The sequence below is a fragment of the Pygoscelis adeliae genome, unplaced genomic scaffold (genome assembly GCF_000699105.1).
Source record: "Pygoscelis adeliae isolate BGI_AS28 unplaced genomic scaffold, ASM69910v1 Scaffold113, whole genome shotgun sequence".
Classification (NCBI taxonomy): domain Eukaryota; kingdom Metazoa; phylum Chordata; class Aves; order Sphenisciformes; family Spheniscidae; genus Pygoscelis; species Pygoscelis adeliae.
Window position 1 is genome coordinate 1,539,444 of NW_008825108.1, and position 15,362 is coordinate 1,554,805.

Genomic DNA, 15,362 nt, shown 5'->3' on the forward strand with positions numbered 1-15,362 from the left:
TTCAGGACCTGCAGAATGTTGTACAGTCATCAGTGAGACAGGGAGGGAGAGAGCCAGGTTGCTTGGAAGCTAGCCCAACAGAGTAGCATTAAATCACCCAGGAATTAACAGTATCATATGCCTGTCCTGCTTGTAACTTCAAGAGCAAGCTGTATTTTTTCAGCAATGTCTTCACCAGAAGGATAAACATTCAGAACAAACCACCAAACTAAGAACAGTTCTACTAAAACACTTCACAGCCTGCAGATATCTATGTATCTGTACATGTTTTTCTCTGAGGGGACAGACTATGGGAAAAATCGATGTCCAGCAGTGTTAGCCATATTTACTGGGCTTGTAGAATGAGGTTATAGTTATAAAAGTGGTACTTAACTTGTATAAAAATAGAAAATAGAGTATGAAACTTTTCATGGGGTCTAGGATTTACACTGCTAATCTCAGCAGACCTATTGTTCCTGGAATTAGAATTGGCAGAGCTTTAATCAAAAAAACTCCTTCCTCTTGTATCATCAGGCAAGAGAGTGTTTTTATGTACTTTTTATTTTCCTCTCTAACTTTCTCCAACTCTATAGTTTTAAAAACATAGATTTTTTCTATTCTCCAAGGAAAGATGGAGCAGAAATAAATTCTTTTAATCACTATGTAGCCAAATGCCAAAGGGGAGATCACCATAATTGAAAAGCAGCACTTTCTTTGTTGTGGATACCTTTCCAAAATGTATTTAAATCAAAGGTGGGGAGAGGGAAGAAAGTATATGTTCTTTAAAATCCTTTTCATATAGTATTTTCTCAGATAATGTTCAAAAATGTCTATCTTAGTAGAAATTGCCAATGTTGTGTTGATACCTAAGATTGAAGCTTGTTGTTTGAGAGGCTGGTAAGTGTACATTTCAAAGCTATACCAAGACAACTTTTAGTTATACACTCAGTTTGTGCAAGGTTATTATATTTTACTGTGTATTCACATCCTTCATACTTAAAATTTAATGAACCATCCAAGAAGTGTTAAATGTGGCCTTTCCTAGATCCCCAACCCTGAGCTGTGTTGCAGTCTGGGGTGAAGGATGCAGCAGAGACAAAGTCAACCTCGCTCTCGGTTTGTCCCTGTGGTGGCTGAAGCAGTTTTCTCCACTAACTCGCTCTAGGTTTGTGCAGGTCTCTTGACACAGCTGCGCTGAACACAGCAGTGTGGTGGGAGTATGGTCGGTCCTTCATGACTGGCCTCCCTGGCTGCAGGGGATGGACTGTGTCATGTCATTTCTTTTTCATCCTGCACCATGGGACTGAGTTCAGGGAAGACATTATGTCCCTTTTCCTTTGTAAGAGGAGTAAAACAGTAGTTTTCCACTTCACTGTCTGAAGAGAGAACTTCTCCTCATTACCTCATATGCCTTCTCTAATTTTTCGTAGGAGTCGTCATTGGTCTACATTTAAAGTATGGCATATTGGGGATTAATAAACCAACATAGCATAGACGGTACAAGCTCACATGTGACAAAGCAGGCAATAGCTTGCAGAGGGGGTACAGTAGGAAGTTCCCAGACAGATTTAGGAAACTTTAAATTAATACAAATTGTATAGTTATACTGTTACGGCTCGTTTTTAACTATGAAGGATATGAAGGATAAACCATTACTGAAGCTTAGCTATCTATGATTACAATTTCCAGATAGTCTTATCCTGAAGACTGTTTTTGAAGGACCAGTTTGCAGTTGGTCAAAATAGTTCAGTCTATATTCTGATGATTTGACTTGGTGAGGATATTTTAACTGATTAGGCACAGCACAAATTCTTTTATCTATATGTATGTACAGTTAAATGATAAACGTGTGTTAAGTGCCTTTAAAGAGTACCCTGTCTAACTTGTACTTTCCTAAGTAAATACACAAGCCAGAAATAGTAGAACACAGATCTCTTCTTTTAAGATGCAATTAGCTTGCCCTCAATGTTGATGTTTGAGAATTTATAGTGGTGGGAATTTTTTTATGGTTTTCCCATCATAAGAACACTTACCTAGTCACGAAGCCAGATAACATGGTGCTTAAATCAAAACTACAAGCACTGATTGGCTTCTTCAGGGAAAAGACATTCACCTCTTACCTAGTGGGAATGCTTAGTTGCAAAATTCCTCAAGACTGTCTTTCAAGCTTTTCATCATTATTACACACATTCATGCTGTGAGATTTATTTTTAGCTGTTACTGGAAAATTACCAAAAAAAAAGAGCTTAATTTAGCCTTTATGCTGTATTCTCCCTGAAAATATATACATAATAACTGATGTAAAAACACTGTTGTGAACCTGAACCCTATCTGTCTGCAGCCTAAAGTACCCTAATAAGGACATGAAAAATGAGCACTGAGGAGATTGACATAACTGCAAGCCTGAATGAAGGCTTCTGTGCTTTATCCCTTACCATCCTACCTTCTCCTTGCACATGTTAATCGAGAGTTGAGGTATACCCTTCTGGGCCTCTCTAATGTACGTGGGGGGGGGTTGTACTGGTTGTTCCTTTTTGTTTGCTCACACTCATACAGAATAGCCATGTCCCAGAGTCCCCCATAGCCCAGGCAGAGCAGGAGTGCAAGAAGGTGCTGCATTCTGCACTCACCCAAGGGCACGTTTTCTTCTGCCTCATCCTGCTTCCAGGAGATCAGAGGGCAAATTGTCCCTCTGTTGCAGGAAACTTGACATGCTGGCACATGAATTCAGGGAAAAGAGGAAAATATTTATTACTACCAAATAAAACCATGATTCACTGTCCTATTTTTTTTCCCTATGTAGAAATCTGAGGAGTGGAACAGGAACAGATTTTGAATAGGCTTCACCTGACTTTTATGGGGCAATCAAAGTTGTATGCTGTTGTTGAAAACAATTTAGGCACGCTTTTGGCTTTGCTGTCTGCTGTAGTCATACAGTAAGAATGAGAGTACAGGAAGCAAAATTTTCAAATTAGAGCAAGTATGATTCACTGTATTTTGAATGTCTTTTCAGAATTTTGGCTTTATTTTGCCTTTGACAGAGCTCTGGTAGTCCCTGTGATCCATGTCCTGTTTTTGAGATGTCTCTCTCCCACAAGATCCATGAGGTTTCTGAAACCTGTATAGGCTCTTCAGGTGTGCTCAAGCTCTGTCTACCCTGGATCTGTCAGAGGTCTGATCTCCTGGGATCATGTGCACAGTTTAGCATCGGTCTTAACTCACCTTCCTAAACTACGTTTGTCTTATTTCAGGGCAGTTTGCAGACACGTGTGAACTGCTGTATCTGCCTTCCCCACAGCCTGGGCTTTGGTGACAAGAGAGATTATTACTGTAGGCTGGGGACAGGTCTGGCAGCTGGGTGATTAGAGGAGCAGGATTTCAGGGAGTGGAGGCAAACACCGTAGGTGTATTTGGTTGGTGGTTTATGTTTTTCTTTTATTTTTCTGTTTCGTTTTCTTTATCTGTTCTTTTCTCTTTCACTCTCTTTTCTCTCTTTTCCCTCCTCTTTCTTGTCTTTCTGTCTTTTTCTCTCTTTCCAATACTACTCATCGATAAAATGACTTGGAACTGGACCTGGAACGTAACTATCAGACTCTTCGTGCTTCATTAGACAGCAAGAGAGTGGTCAGCATGATTTCCACAGATCTAGTTTGAAAACCAATTAGCATAACATTCCAACGTGTTCATGTATTTTCATATTTTTACATGATATCAAGTGAGCATGTCCTTTGTTTTCTACACTTGTAATAAAAAAAATTCTTGTCATTTGAAAGGACTTTATACAAAGGAAATTCTGATGATTAGGCAAGGAAATACTTTTTGTTTTTGACTAAGAACTATTCAGACAGTTCCTTTCTAAACTCTTTTTATTAACTACATTTTTAATGATGGAATATATGCCTGAATTATTTCTGTGCCTCGGTACAACACAGGGGCATGATCCTTGGGATATTTTAATGGCTATATGAACTCAAACTCTGCTTCTGTGATCACTGTTCCGAATCTTTATTTGCTATAATAAATTTCTCCTAAGTTCAATATATTTAAATCAATATTTTATAGTGTAAATGTAAGAGCTTATTTTAACTATGGTGATTTTATGCATTCACATCTTGAAAGATTTTTAAAATTATTAATCAAAGAATAATTAGACAGTTCTGTCACTGTGATACAGGTAAACAAGTAAATATGAATCTCATGATGTCTTTAAAATGCTCACTTAATGATGTATTACCTTACCTTGTATCATCATGTAACAGTACTGTGGGAAGATTACAATACAGACTGCAAGGTCTGTCTTTCTACATAGTAAGTTTGAAGGGCTAGATCTTGCAAATTTTTACATGTAGATCTAACTCTGCAGTGGTAACAAGTTCCCTATAGCTCAGTGGGAATACTCCCATGTACAAAGTCAAGTGTGTAGAGGTCAATGTACATACCAGAGAGCTACTGTTGATATAGATGGTTGTAGAGGGTGTTTTTTGTTACTTTTTAAAACTTTTTTTCTGCAGGCTATCACCATCAAGCATATAATAATTATTGATTTATGAATAGTGTGTGTATATATATATATGTGGATGGATATGGGGGGGTGTATATGTATGATATATATCAAATCTTAGAATCATAGAATAGTTTGGGTTGGAAGGGACCTTTAAAGGTCATCTAGTCCAACCCCCCCTGCAATAAGCAGGGACATCTTCAACTAAATCCGGTTGCTCAGAGCCCCGTCCAACCTGACCTTGAATGTTTCCAGGGATGGGGCATCCACCACCTCTCTGGGCAACCTGTGCCAGTGTTTCACCACCCTCAGCGTAAAAAAATTTCTTCCTTATATCTAGTCTGAATCTACCCTCTTTTAGTTTAAAGCCATTCCCCCTTGTCCTGTTGCTACAGGCCCTGCTAAAAAGTCTGTCCCCGTCTTTCTTATAAGCCCCCTTTAAGTATTGAAAGACCGCAATAAGGTCTCCCCGGAGCCTTCTCTTCTCCAGGCTAAATGTCCTTAGATACTTCTTTGTATATATTGCATCTTATATATGCAAAATTATTGTATATTTATATGTACACACACATGCACAGACACACCAATTCTGGTCATACAAATGAGACTCCTTTTGATTTGCTTAACTTCAGAGTATGGACATTTTCAACTCTGTTGAGTTAAAAGTACTAAGTTGATAATTTAGGACCATTCATTCACTTCCCACATTTACAATGTCATTACATGTAACTGAATAGTTAACCGAATGAGAAAGTATAATTAAAGAACAAGGGTCATATATTAATTTTTTTTTTTTAGATGGAGGAAGAAAAATAAATTATGTATATTTTGGTTCAACAGTAAAAGATCACTTTCTGCACAGAACCTTTGTGAGGCCCCTCACAAAGACAACTTTGATATACTAAGGGCATCTGATAGTAAGATGAAGCAATATAAAGCATTAGATTTAGTGAAAAGGTTATTGTTGATGGATTTGTTGGATTTTAAAAAAAAAAAACAACCTAACATTGTTTTCTAGTACAAATGTTAACAGAAATTACAGTGACTTTTTTTTTTGTTTAATTTAGATGCTATATTAAGAAGTCAAAATAATTTTTCAGGGATAACTATACATTCTCATGGAAGAAACAGTGGTGGCATTTCACAGATTTTACTGAGAACTTGCTGAGTTCCAGTGTTAGGGACAAACTCTGGTTTTGCTGTATACCCAGAAGTGTGTTTTACTGAGATTTAAGCATTAATTATAGTTATATTACTTTTTCAATTTGAGATACCAATGCTAATATGTAATTTCCAGAAGAGCAGAGTTTCAATGCATCAACCTGCTGGGCTCATTTTCCAAAATAAATACCAACTTCTTTAGTCAGTTAAGTCCTCCACTTGAGTAGTCAGGAGAGATTCAAATGTACCCTTTACATTTTTTGTCCTCCCTAGTTATGAGTCTATTACACTGAAGGAGCGTCCTCCTCAACAGATCTAAGTGTGGCATGTTCTGCCTTCCAACTTCTTTTCCACCCAAAAGTCTTCCTTGCAAGTGGGCTGTGAGTCTGAGCCACCTGGTGGCATTCAGATTTCCTGGTGAGTCTCAAACTATTGGGCTCTAACATGTCCCAGAGGCTGCAGTCAACCCTTACCCAAAAGCATGCTGCATATGACTGGCGAGTTTGGTCTTCACTGGGCCTGCAAGACTTGTCTTCATTGCTGCATTGCTTTCTAAGCCAGCCTTTGCAGACAGTTTTAAGACTTAAAGCCTGCCAGTGGGTCTCTGAGGGGACTGCAGAAGAGGAATGACATGTCGTTTAGTCGTAATGGTGTTGGCAATGAGGTGAGACCTGAAATCACTTGTTGGTTATCAGAGACTTAATTTATCCAGAGCAAGCCCCAAGAGCTTCAAACTTCTCCATCACTTGAAACTTCAGGCAAGTGCAGAGCTGTTACCAGAACTATTGTCAGGATTAAAATTCTGTCCAGATTGTCTAGGGATAGACTGGGTAAGGTGATAAATCTTCACATCCTTCATCCTTTGTTCCCTTCTATTGTAGAAGCTCTCTGTCTTTCTCAATTTATAGGTACCAAATCTAATGTAATGAAAACCATATGTGCTGTGGCTCCAAATAACATTTAGTATTGAAAAATAATAGAATCATAGCATCACTTAGGTTGGAAGTGATCTCTGGAGGTCATCTAGTCCATGCATGGCTGACTTTATAACTAGATCAAGTGTCCCAGGGTCCTGTCCAGTCAAGTTTTGAAATGGTCTTCCATAAGAGAGAGCACGTTGGTGGGATAATTGTTACAGATAGGTGTTCAGTATGCAGTCTGTGAATTTTAAATATACCTTTGAGATTATTAAAGTACCCTTTGCCAACATCTGGATATCACACTTCTATTTCTCTTTAGAACAGGCAATATGAATGGCACCTGAGAATATATTTTGTTACTGTGAATTCACATGACGACTTCTCAAAGTTAGTAGAATAGACTCATACTATCAAAGATATCACATATTTCTGCTCTATCTATGGTATAAAGTACCATGATATGCCATGATGACCTTATGGTCTTCAGTTTTAACAGGGGATATTTGTTTTGTAGCATTACTTCTAGTCCAGCCCACTCTTAAAAAAAACACCAAAAAACCCAAACCAATGGATTCTGCATTAGTGTACATTTCTGTACATGTATGTATCAGTAAAATATAGATTAAACTGATTTCAACTTGAGTTAAAGGTACTGGTTGTTGAAGTAATCATGTGAGATGCGTGGGATATTACATGGAACAGGCTTCACTTCAGGATAGGCTTGGCTGGAGCCACTTTCCTAGTCTGAGTGCAGAGAATAGGCAGTGAATTTCACTATGAAATATAAACTTCTTGAAATATTGTACCTATGTATTGTAGAGATGTTCTTTTTGGTTTTGTCGTTTTTTTCTCCAACGACTAAAGTAACAAATAGAATACTCTCTGCAGGAATGGCTTTAGAAAGTAGGTAATGGGTCTATTCCTTCTGGGCTTTTTAACGATTGTTTTTTTATGACTGTTCAGATGGCTTGCTAAGCATGACCTCAGTTAGCTCCCCCACAGAGAGATGACACATAGGGGAAGAAATGGTTCTTTGCTGATATTGCCTAGTTTCACTAATTAATGTGAGTAAATAAAATTTTCAATAGACTAAAACACCTAAATAGCACTTTGGACTGTGGTGGTGATAGAAGACTGGTCACCACAAAATTCTTGTCAAGAAACACCAAACATTGCTCTGAGGGAGAATTTTTTATTTCTGAGAGCAGGATTATCATTATTTTTCTACTAAGTAGGTTCCACCTGTCAGATACCTACATTATAGAATTCAAAGAATTGGGGAAGATTCTGCACTAGTTTCTTCAGTATATCAACAAATTAGATTTATTCAGTGAATATCTTTGAATTTGTCAGCAGCTTTGGATACCACTCATTACAAAACCTGACTTTCTTTTTTATTCCATGTCCATGGCCTTGAAATTAGTGCTGTACTGCTCACATCATAAGTGAAAGCAGGAGTTCCTGGTTTACTAGAAGCTTTGGCTGGGGACTTGCTAAGAAGGTTTGGATTGTAACGATGTTGGTATTTAGGAAAATATGTCTTGTTTCCTGCGACCTGAACAGCAAGATCACTTGAAAGCCTGGTGTAACTAACCACTTAAAAAAATGCAGTTGCTACATGTTGTAAGCTCAGGAATATCGATGTTAGACCATGAATTTTCACCTATTTCTCGTAGGTTAATTTACAGAATTAGCTAAAACTTTGTTTGATTGTAGTGCTTCCACAGCAGCTTGACATTGTAGTTTCATATCCTTCGTCACTATTTCCACCTAGTTGTGAAATGCAGGCCAGTTCGGTGCATATGTGGGCCATTATTTGTGGTTATTGTCTGCTGCAGTCTTGGAAACTCCAGGAGGCGTAACTTGGCTGTATATGTACCTAGAGTGCTTTTCGTAGGTGATGCATTTTCTGAAAATGTTTTCAGATGTGCCACAGCCTCACGCAAGGCTTTTCTATGTGGAAACCCAAAAGAGAGAGGAAAAGGAGCCTGGAAACATTTCTGGGTCCATCATTTAGGATACAGCTTGAGAATCTGTCCCCGTGCATGTGGTTCACAGCAAATAGTAGCTGAAGTGCTCATCCCAAGCAAGAATATATGCATTTTCTAGAGCTTCATTTTCAGAATTTTCTCTCCCTGTTGACCCTATTTTCTCCTCTAATAAATTTTAATGCTTATGCATTTTCTCAAGGAGGAGGACCAAACTGTAATAGAAAGTTTCATGAATATTAATTCTAATAGGTTATAGTTACTAGGGTACAGAGTACTAAGTAGATGCTATAATATTAGATGCATTCCTGAATGGAATAAATATTTTATCAACATGCATGAGATGGGAATTGCTGCATTACTTACTTAGAATGCATAACTCATTCATGGATTTTGTATCTCAAATGATTGTCAGTAAGATCTTCATGACACTATGATGTATTTGCCTTAACATGCATAGTTTGAAGACAAACAATTTTAGAATTAATGCACAAATTTTATACTTTTTATTGAATATTTTTCTTTCATTTCTCTTCTCTTACACTTGACATTTTAGGTACTATGAGTCCAGTTGGATAGGAAATTACCATGGCTATAAGGAAATAGCCTTACAGCCTTGAAATATAAGGGATCACTCATTTCCAATTATGTAAAGTTTCCCATAGTAGGCCTGAAGAGTCAAAATACTGGATCTTAAACCTATCAGCTGCTAGAATTGAACACTGTTCATTTTATACCTTTCATCAATAAACCCTTAATCACAGTTTTACAAGAGGAAAGAAGGAGGAAAACCGTTTACAAGATAATTTGAAAAATTAGGCAAAAGTTACTCAGAAATTATTGCTGTTAACAGTGATGGACAGCAAAGATGATGTAGTTAACAGAGCTCAGATGCAGCAGTCAAAAGTGTACAGTAGATCTACTTTTTCACACAAAAGTGCAAAATTATCAGAAAACATCATATATGAGATGTACGTAAATTAAAAAATGTGAAAAAATGTGTAAACTATTTACACATTAATCCAGGTGTATTTGTTTCAACCCTTTTTTAGTAGTTGCATATGTATAAGCATTGAGATTAAATTTAATAAGCATTAAGACATTATTAAATAAAGATGTGTGAGACAAATAATGGATAAAGTTTATAATGTGCATGTTTTCTTGTGCTGAGATATTGTTTATTTAAAACAGTGTGATGCTGACATAATGTGGGCTGTGTTTTCCTTACAAAGTTCTGGAGCAACAGTGGTGTTAAAGATCTATCTAAACATGATACATGAACTGACCATGACATTGCTTTGTATGGAAATGTTCTTTTCAAAAGTAGCTGCTTTGTATGAAGTGAAAACTCATTTAAAAAAAAAAATAAAGCATTATAAAAATGTTTTCAAATATTCAAGGGTGTAAATCTGAAGAAGGGAAATCTGACACAAGCAAGTTAAGAACTTGCCAGCATACACGGAGAGTTTTGCTTAAAATTCAAGATTTACTTTTTGTTACCACTAATAGCATAATTCTCCTTTAAAACATTGAAAGTTTAAAACTATTTCAAATATTAAAAAGCTGTTACAAATCACAATGTGAAGTTCATTGGCAATATGTGGTTTGTAGATAGATGAACACGGATACATGCCTGTGGCTGTTATTAAATATATTGATAATGTGCACATTTTTGTTTCCTGCAAAAGTAAGTCATAATATACAGTCAGGCTTAACTTCCTCATAAATTATAATAGTAAAGTCATTATAAAACACATCTTGCGATATGCTGTATTTTCCAAATGTTATATTGTGCTATTAAAAATACTTGAATCAAAAAATATTGTCTTTTTGTAAGTTCTGAATACCAGGTTTACTGAATTGAGTTGGTAAATAGTCACAGAAATAAAGCTTAGGTCAATATTTACTTTGAGAGATGATGAAGCTCAACTATAATTAGCATGAACATTGTATGTGTTGTTACATATGCTCTCAACAATGGAAAGAAATTGTTTAGAGGTTTAGTCTAGAACTGTTTGTTGGGTTTGGTTTTTTTTTGTAAATGGCAGTTAGGATAGATTGAACCAGAAGTTTAAAAAGTACTTCTAGAACTTTTTGAAAATTTCTGCTGTTAATTTCCTCTGAAGTAAATATTAAGATCTGAAGAAATGTCATCTGGTCAGATTGCCTACTAGTCGGGGTCTTTCTAAAGAAGAATATTATGTCTTGGACTCTGCAAAAATAAATAAAAAAGTCATGAAAAAGGAGGAAAAGTAGCATTCAATGCTAAAATATATTCTTCAGCTGATAGCTGAAGGGTCTTCCAGATTTTTAACTGCACATAGCTTTTTTCCTACTATTTTTTCACTCTTAAGATTGTTTGGTGCAACAGAGAAGTCTGAGACAGCATGAAAAATATATCAATTTAGTAGGTATATTCTACCTCATAATTTAATAGGTTTACTTCTTTTGATATCTTTCCATAAGATGTTTTAATCTGGGAGAGAAGATCCTACTTTCTTAAACCTCATAAACAGGTGAACCTCTTGCTTTATGTAGAGACCTCAGATTAAAGTTAATTCTACCTAATAATTTAATAGGTTTACTTCTTTTGATCTTTCCATAAGATGTTTTAATCTGGGGGAGAAGATCCTACTTTCTTAAACCTCACAAACAGGTAAACCTCTTGCTTTATGTAGAGACCTCAGATTAAAGTTAGCCATGGAGCTATGATTATTTCTCCATAGTTATCTGACTGACAGTGCTTCAGAGTTCACTGCTGTGAAGGCAGTACAGAACACCAAAGTTACTTACTACTTCGTTGTTCTCACCACCTCATAAGCCAGGAGATGTAACAATATTTCGAATTTTTTTGTGTGAATTTCAGTTGAGCCACGTTTTTGTTCTCTTAGATCAACTTGCTTGAATGATAATAACATTAATCTTGTTAGCATGGTGTAATTTAAATATACTGTAGCACTGTACAAAATTCTGTTCCATTCAGCGGAATCTCTGTTGCCCCCTTTTTCAGATGACGGTTGCTGCTGGTACGAGCATTGAGAATAACATTCAAAGGACCATATCCTGCCCTAATGTATGTTCAAAATATCTTGGATTTTTGCGTAATTTAAATGCAAAGCCTCCTTATGTGAATTTGATATTTTGTTGCCCACAGAAGCTTGTGCATCTCGAGATTACTTCACATTATATATTTCAGGGTCAATGAATATTGTACTACAAGTGAGGTCTCAGCCTATCAAAATTACCAAATTACTGTCATTTTTTTCTATATGATTTGATGGTGCAGCTAAATAAAGACAATGATAATATATTCACAGTTCCTTCTGCGTTTACCTTGCTTCCCACCTAGCTCAATCCTCCTGTCAGTTGAAATCAGTAGAACAGCAATAGGCAAAATGAGGAAAGCAATGAGAGGCTATATTTGTTCTACTTAATCTTGTTCTAAATTGGATTTTGATATAAAGATGTGTAATACTAAATTTGGAAAGAAGGTAATTTCATTTTTCTTGCTTAAATAAATATATCCCATGACTTAAAATAGAAGAAGGGAGGAGTTACTATTGCTCATGAAAGGTGGAATAAGAAATCTATTTTGTTAACAAAAGAAGCAAATTATTCACTTGTAGTATAATAGGTCATTTATCTTTTTTTACTAAAACTATTCAGATAATGGAAAGTCATTGGGCCAAAATTGAACTCTTGTACATTAATGGGGAAACATTAATGAGAATTTGGGATGTACCACTGAGAAAAGACTGTGGCTCTGCATTATATAGAAGCTATTTTTTATCATGTAATGTGTTTAATAATTTATTTTTCAGCTAAAGATTATCATGTTTATAGGGGAACTGGCAGAAGGCATTCTGGATAAACACTTCCATCACCTTAAGTTCTTTTAAGATATAACAAATAATCAAAGTACAAGCACAATATAGTTAAAATAACTAATAGCTAAGAGAAAAAATACTGTGATTTAATATTGGCAAGAAGTTAGTTCATCCTCCCTATGTGGGAAAAAAATTCAACATCTTAAAACAATCTTTTTTCTGGGAAGTTTGTGCACTTAAGGGAACATAGAGAAATTCTTCACACTGCATTCTTAGAAGGTACTGCATCTGACTAATGGAATCATTATGGATTTCTGAATACATTCCTTGAATGGACCAATATTATAAATTCTTGGCTATGATTTGTACTGTTTGATTCCAGTTTCAGATTTGCTCCTATGCAGAGGAAAAAAGCTTCCTCAATACATAATGTATGATTAATCTCCAATCTCTTCTGGATTTTCAACATGACTTTAACTTCTCCAAGGGAATTCTAGCATTTCAGACTGCAAATAGTACCATTTTTAATGAAAGATAGTAATATGAAAGCTAATAATATGACAGAATTGAGAAGCATGGAAAAATGCAGGATTTCAGATTTAGTTACAGAAGTCCGTACCATTACTTCAAAATTGTTTGGGGTCTTTTACTTTGTTTTCTTTGTTTTGAAAAGTACATTAAGACAGGCTCTAAATAGATGCTTTCTTAGAAGAATGAAATAAACCAACAATTCAGAGGTTACCTTTTATTCTTTGGGTTATATCCGTTACCACTAAAATCATTAAGCAATTCACTAACTGCCATTGAACAAGAATATCCTTATTCTTGCTTTTAGAGATCACAAGAGCTGTCATTGTAAACTGCAGTTCTTAATTATCCCCCATTTTTAATTTTGTTCCTCCTCTTTGGACTTCTGTGAGGATTTTTTTTTACAAAAAGAAATATATCAATCTCCACAAGAAAGGGGATAAAATTTAGAATTCATTAAATGCTCGTCTAACTCCATCTCCTGATTTTCCTGTCTGAATGTTAATGTTGAATTTAATGTTGTTGTCTCTGCTCTAACGACAGCGGAGGCTGGAGTCAGTCTCACCTCTTGGCTCTCTGAAGGTATCAGTCTTTCTCCATTGACTAGAAAGAGGACCTAAAAGGCCATCTTGGCTTAGATACCTTGCTTATAGGTGATTAAAATGAAGTAATACAAACCCTGTTTCCTTAAACATAATTTAAGATTATGTTTAGGACAAGAATTACCTCACCAAACTGTAGCCTCCTAAAAGCCTGGTGTTCAATTAAACTATGATGCAGCTGTTTTCAATGAAGAAAACAAGGTATTCCATTTGAAGGATCATCCCCCCTTAAGATAGCTCGGATGGATTGTCACTGAGGGGTCTTTTTCTCGTAACTTAAGCAGTAGGTTAGGCAAATAGCTTAGCGTAGACATTAAAGACCATTCTCAAAGCTGAAACTTGGAAAAAAATGTAATTCCTGTGCAGATAACGGTGAAAAATCTTTCAATTCAGTTGAAAGACTAGGCTTTAACATTTCCCTCTGAAATCTCTCCATGAACTAAAAAGAATTCTTAAATGGTCTTTAATAAAAAAGTTAGTTCCCATTCTAGATTTCACTTTTAGTGTAAATACACTAAATATAAAAACTTTCATGTCTAAAACTACTGTTTATTTCCTCCCCGGGGGAAAATAACACAGTTCAGTCACAAAAGGGTGTGAAACAAGCTCTTGCCATTATTATTTACTTATACCCAAAGTCATTGTCAAGCTGTCATGAGGCCTAATTCTAGATTCTCACTTTATAAATAGATGCAAACAACCAAATTCTTAACTCTGAAGACTCTTAACAAGGAGGTACAGTATTTGTTCTGTTTCAGACTTCCAAATAATCCTCAGTAAAGGTTTATCTTACGCAGATGATTTTTTCATCTTGAATTCCTCAAATTTCTTTTCAGTTTTATCAGATTTTTGAATTTGTAATTAATAATGCCCAAAAGTCCTGTTACATACAAAGAATCCTGTTCAGATACAGAATACAATTCCTACCAACATCTACATGTCATCCTTCAGCAAGAGTGAAGAATGGAAATCTGCACTCACCCTTTCACCCAGCATCTTGCGGGGAGGATAGGAAGGGAAGGCAGTTCTGCTTTACAAGTACTTCTTTTGGCACAAGATCTTCCTGGGGCACTGTAACAACTGCAAAAGCAGATCCAGCTTCAGTTTAGAGAAATACTGTAACTGAAAAGAGTAATCCAAAACGTGATGAACAATTGTAGTGTTTTATTCATTCCTAAATCCTCTAGTTTCCTGATGATTGGAAACTGTTTGTGTAGCCGTTAATGACTGAATAAAACCCAGCTCCCTAGACTTTTTCACAAGTACACTTTTGTATTATGACTGATTGTTCTTATGCTAATTAGAAAAAAATTGCTAAAGGAACAACTTAATGCACTTTGTAATATATGAGAGAGAAAATTAATTAAATCATTTATTTTATTCCATTGAATTCCAAACCTGCAATTACCTGTGTGAACCATAGTTTTAATAACTGGCATTAAGACTGTCGAATCGACAGCTGAAACTGTTTGAATGCATGGTAACTTTTCAATTATTGGGCTACATTATTCTGAAACGTTTTCTGGTTTCTTGTAATTACTGTGAATTGCACAACTTTGTATTTCTACCTTTTGTAAAAGGGATAGCTGTGGAGGATACTCTCTGAAGCATAAAATTTTCAGTCAGTATCTATTGCACTGGTTCAGCATTTTAATTACATGGCATTAATTATACAGTCATAATTAATTATAAAACTCAGTTATTTAGTCAAAAAAAGGCACAATACATTTGATTTGGCTTTTCTGGCTCTAAGTCTCAGACCTAGAATATATTTCTAGAAGTACTCATCTAGAAGCAGAGTTTGAGATGCTAAAACTGTACAGAAAACATAGAATAGATTGTTCATGAGACATATA

General features: G+C 35.8%; 1 protein-coding gene across 1 annotated transcript in view; it reads left to right on the forward strand.

The window, feature by feature from the left end:
• Positions 1-15,362, forward strand: part of PPFIA2 (protein tyrosine phosphatase, receptor type, f polypeptide (PTPRF), interacting protein (liprin), alpha 2) — a 356,094-nt gene that overhangs the window by 175,076 nt on the left and 165,656 nt on the right. Inside the window, exon 3 of the mRNA XM_009327518.1 lies at positions 11,560-11,622. Coding sequence (XP_009325793.1) covers positions 11,560-11,622 — 63 coding nt within the window. The remainder of the gene's footprint in view (positions 1-11,559; positions 11,623-15,362) is intronic.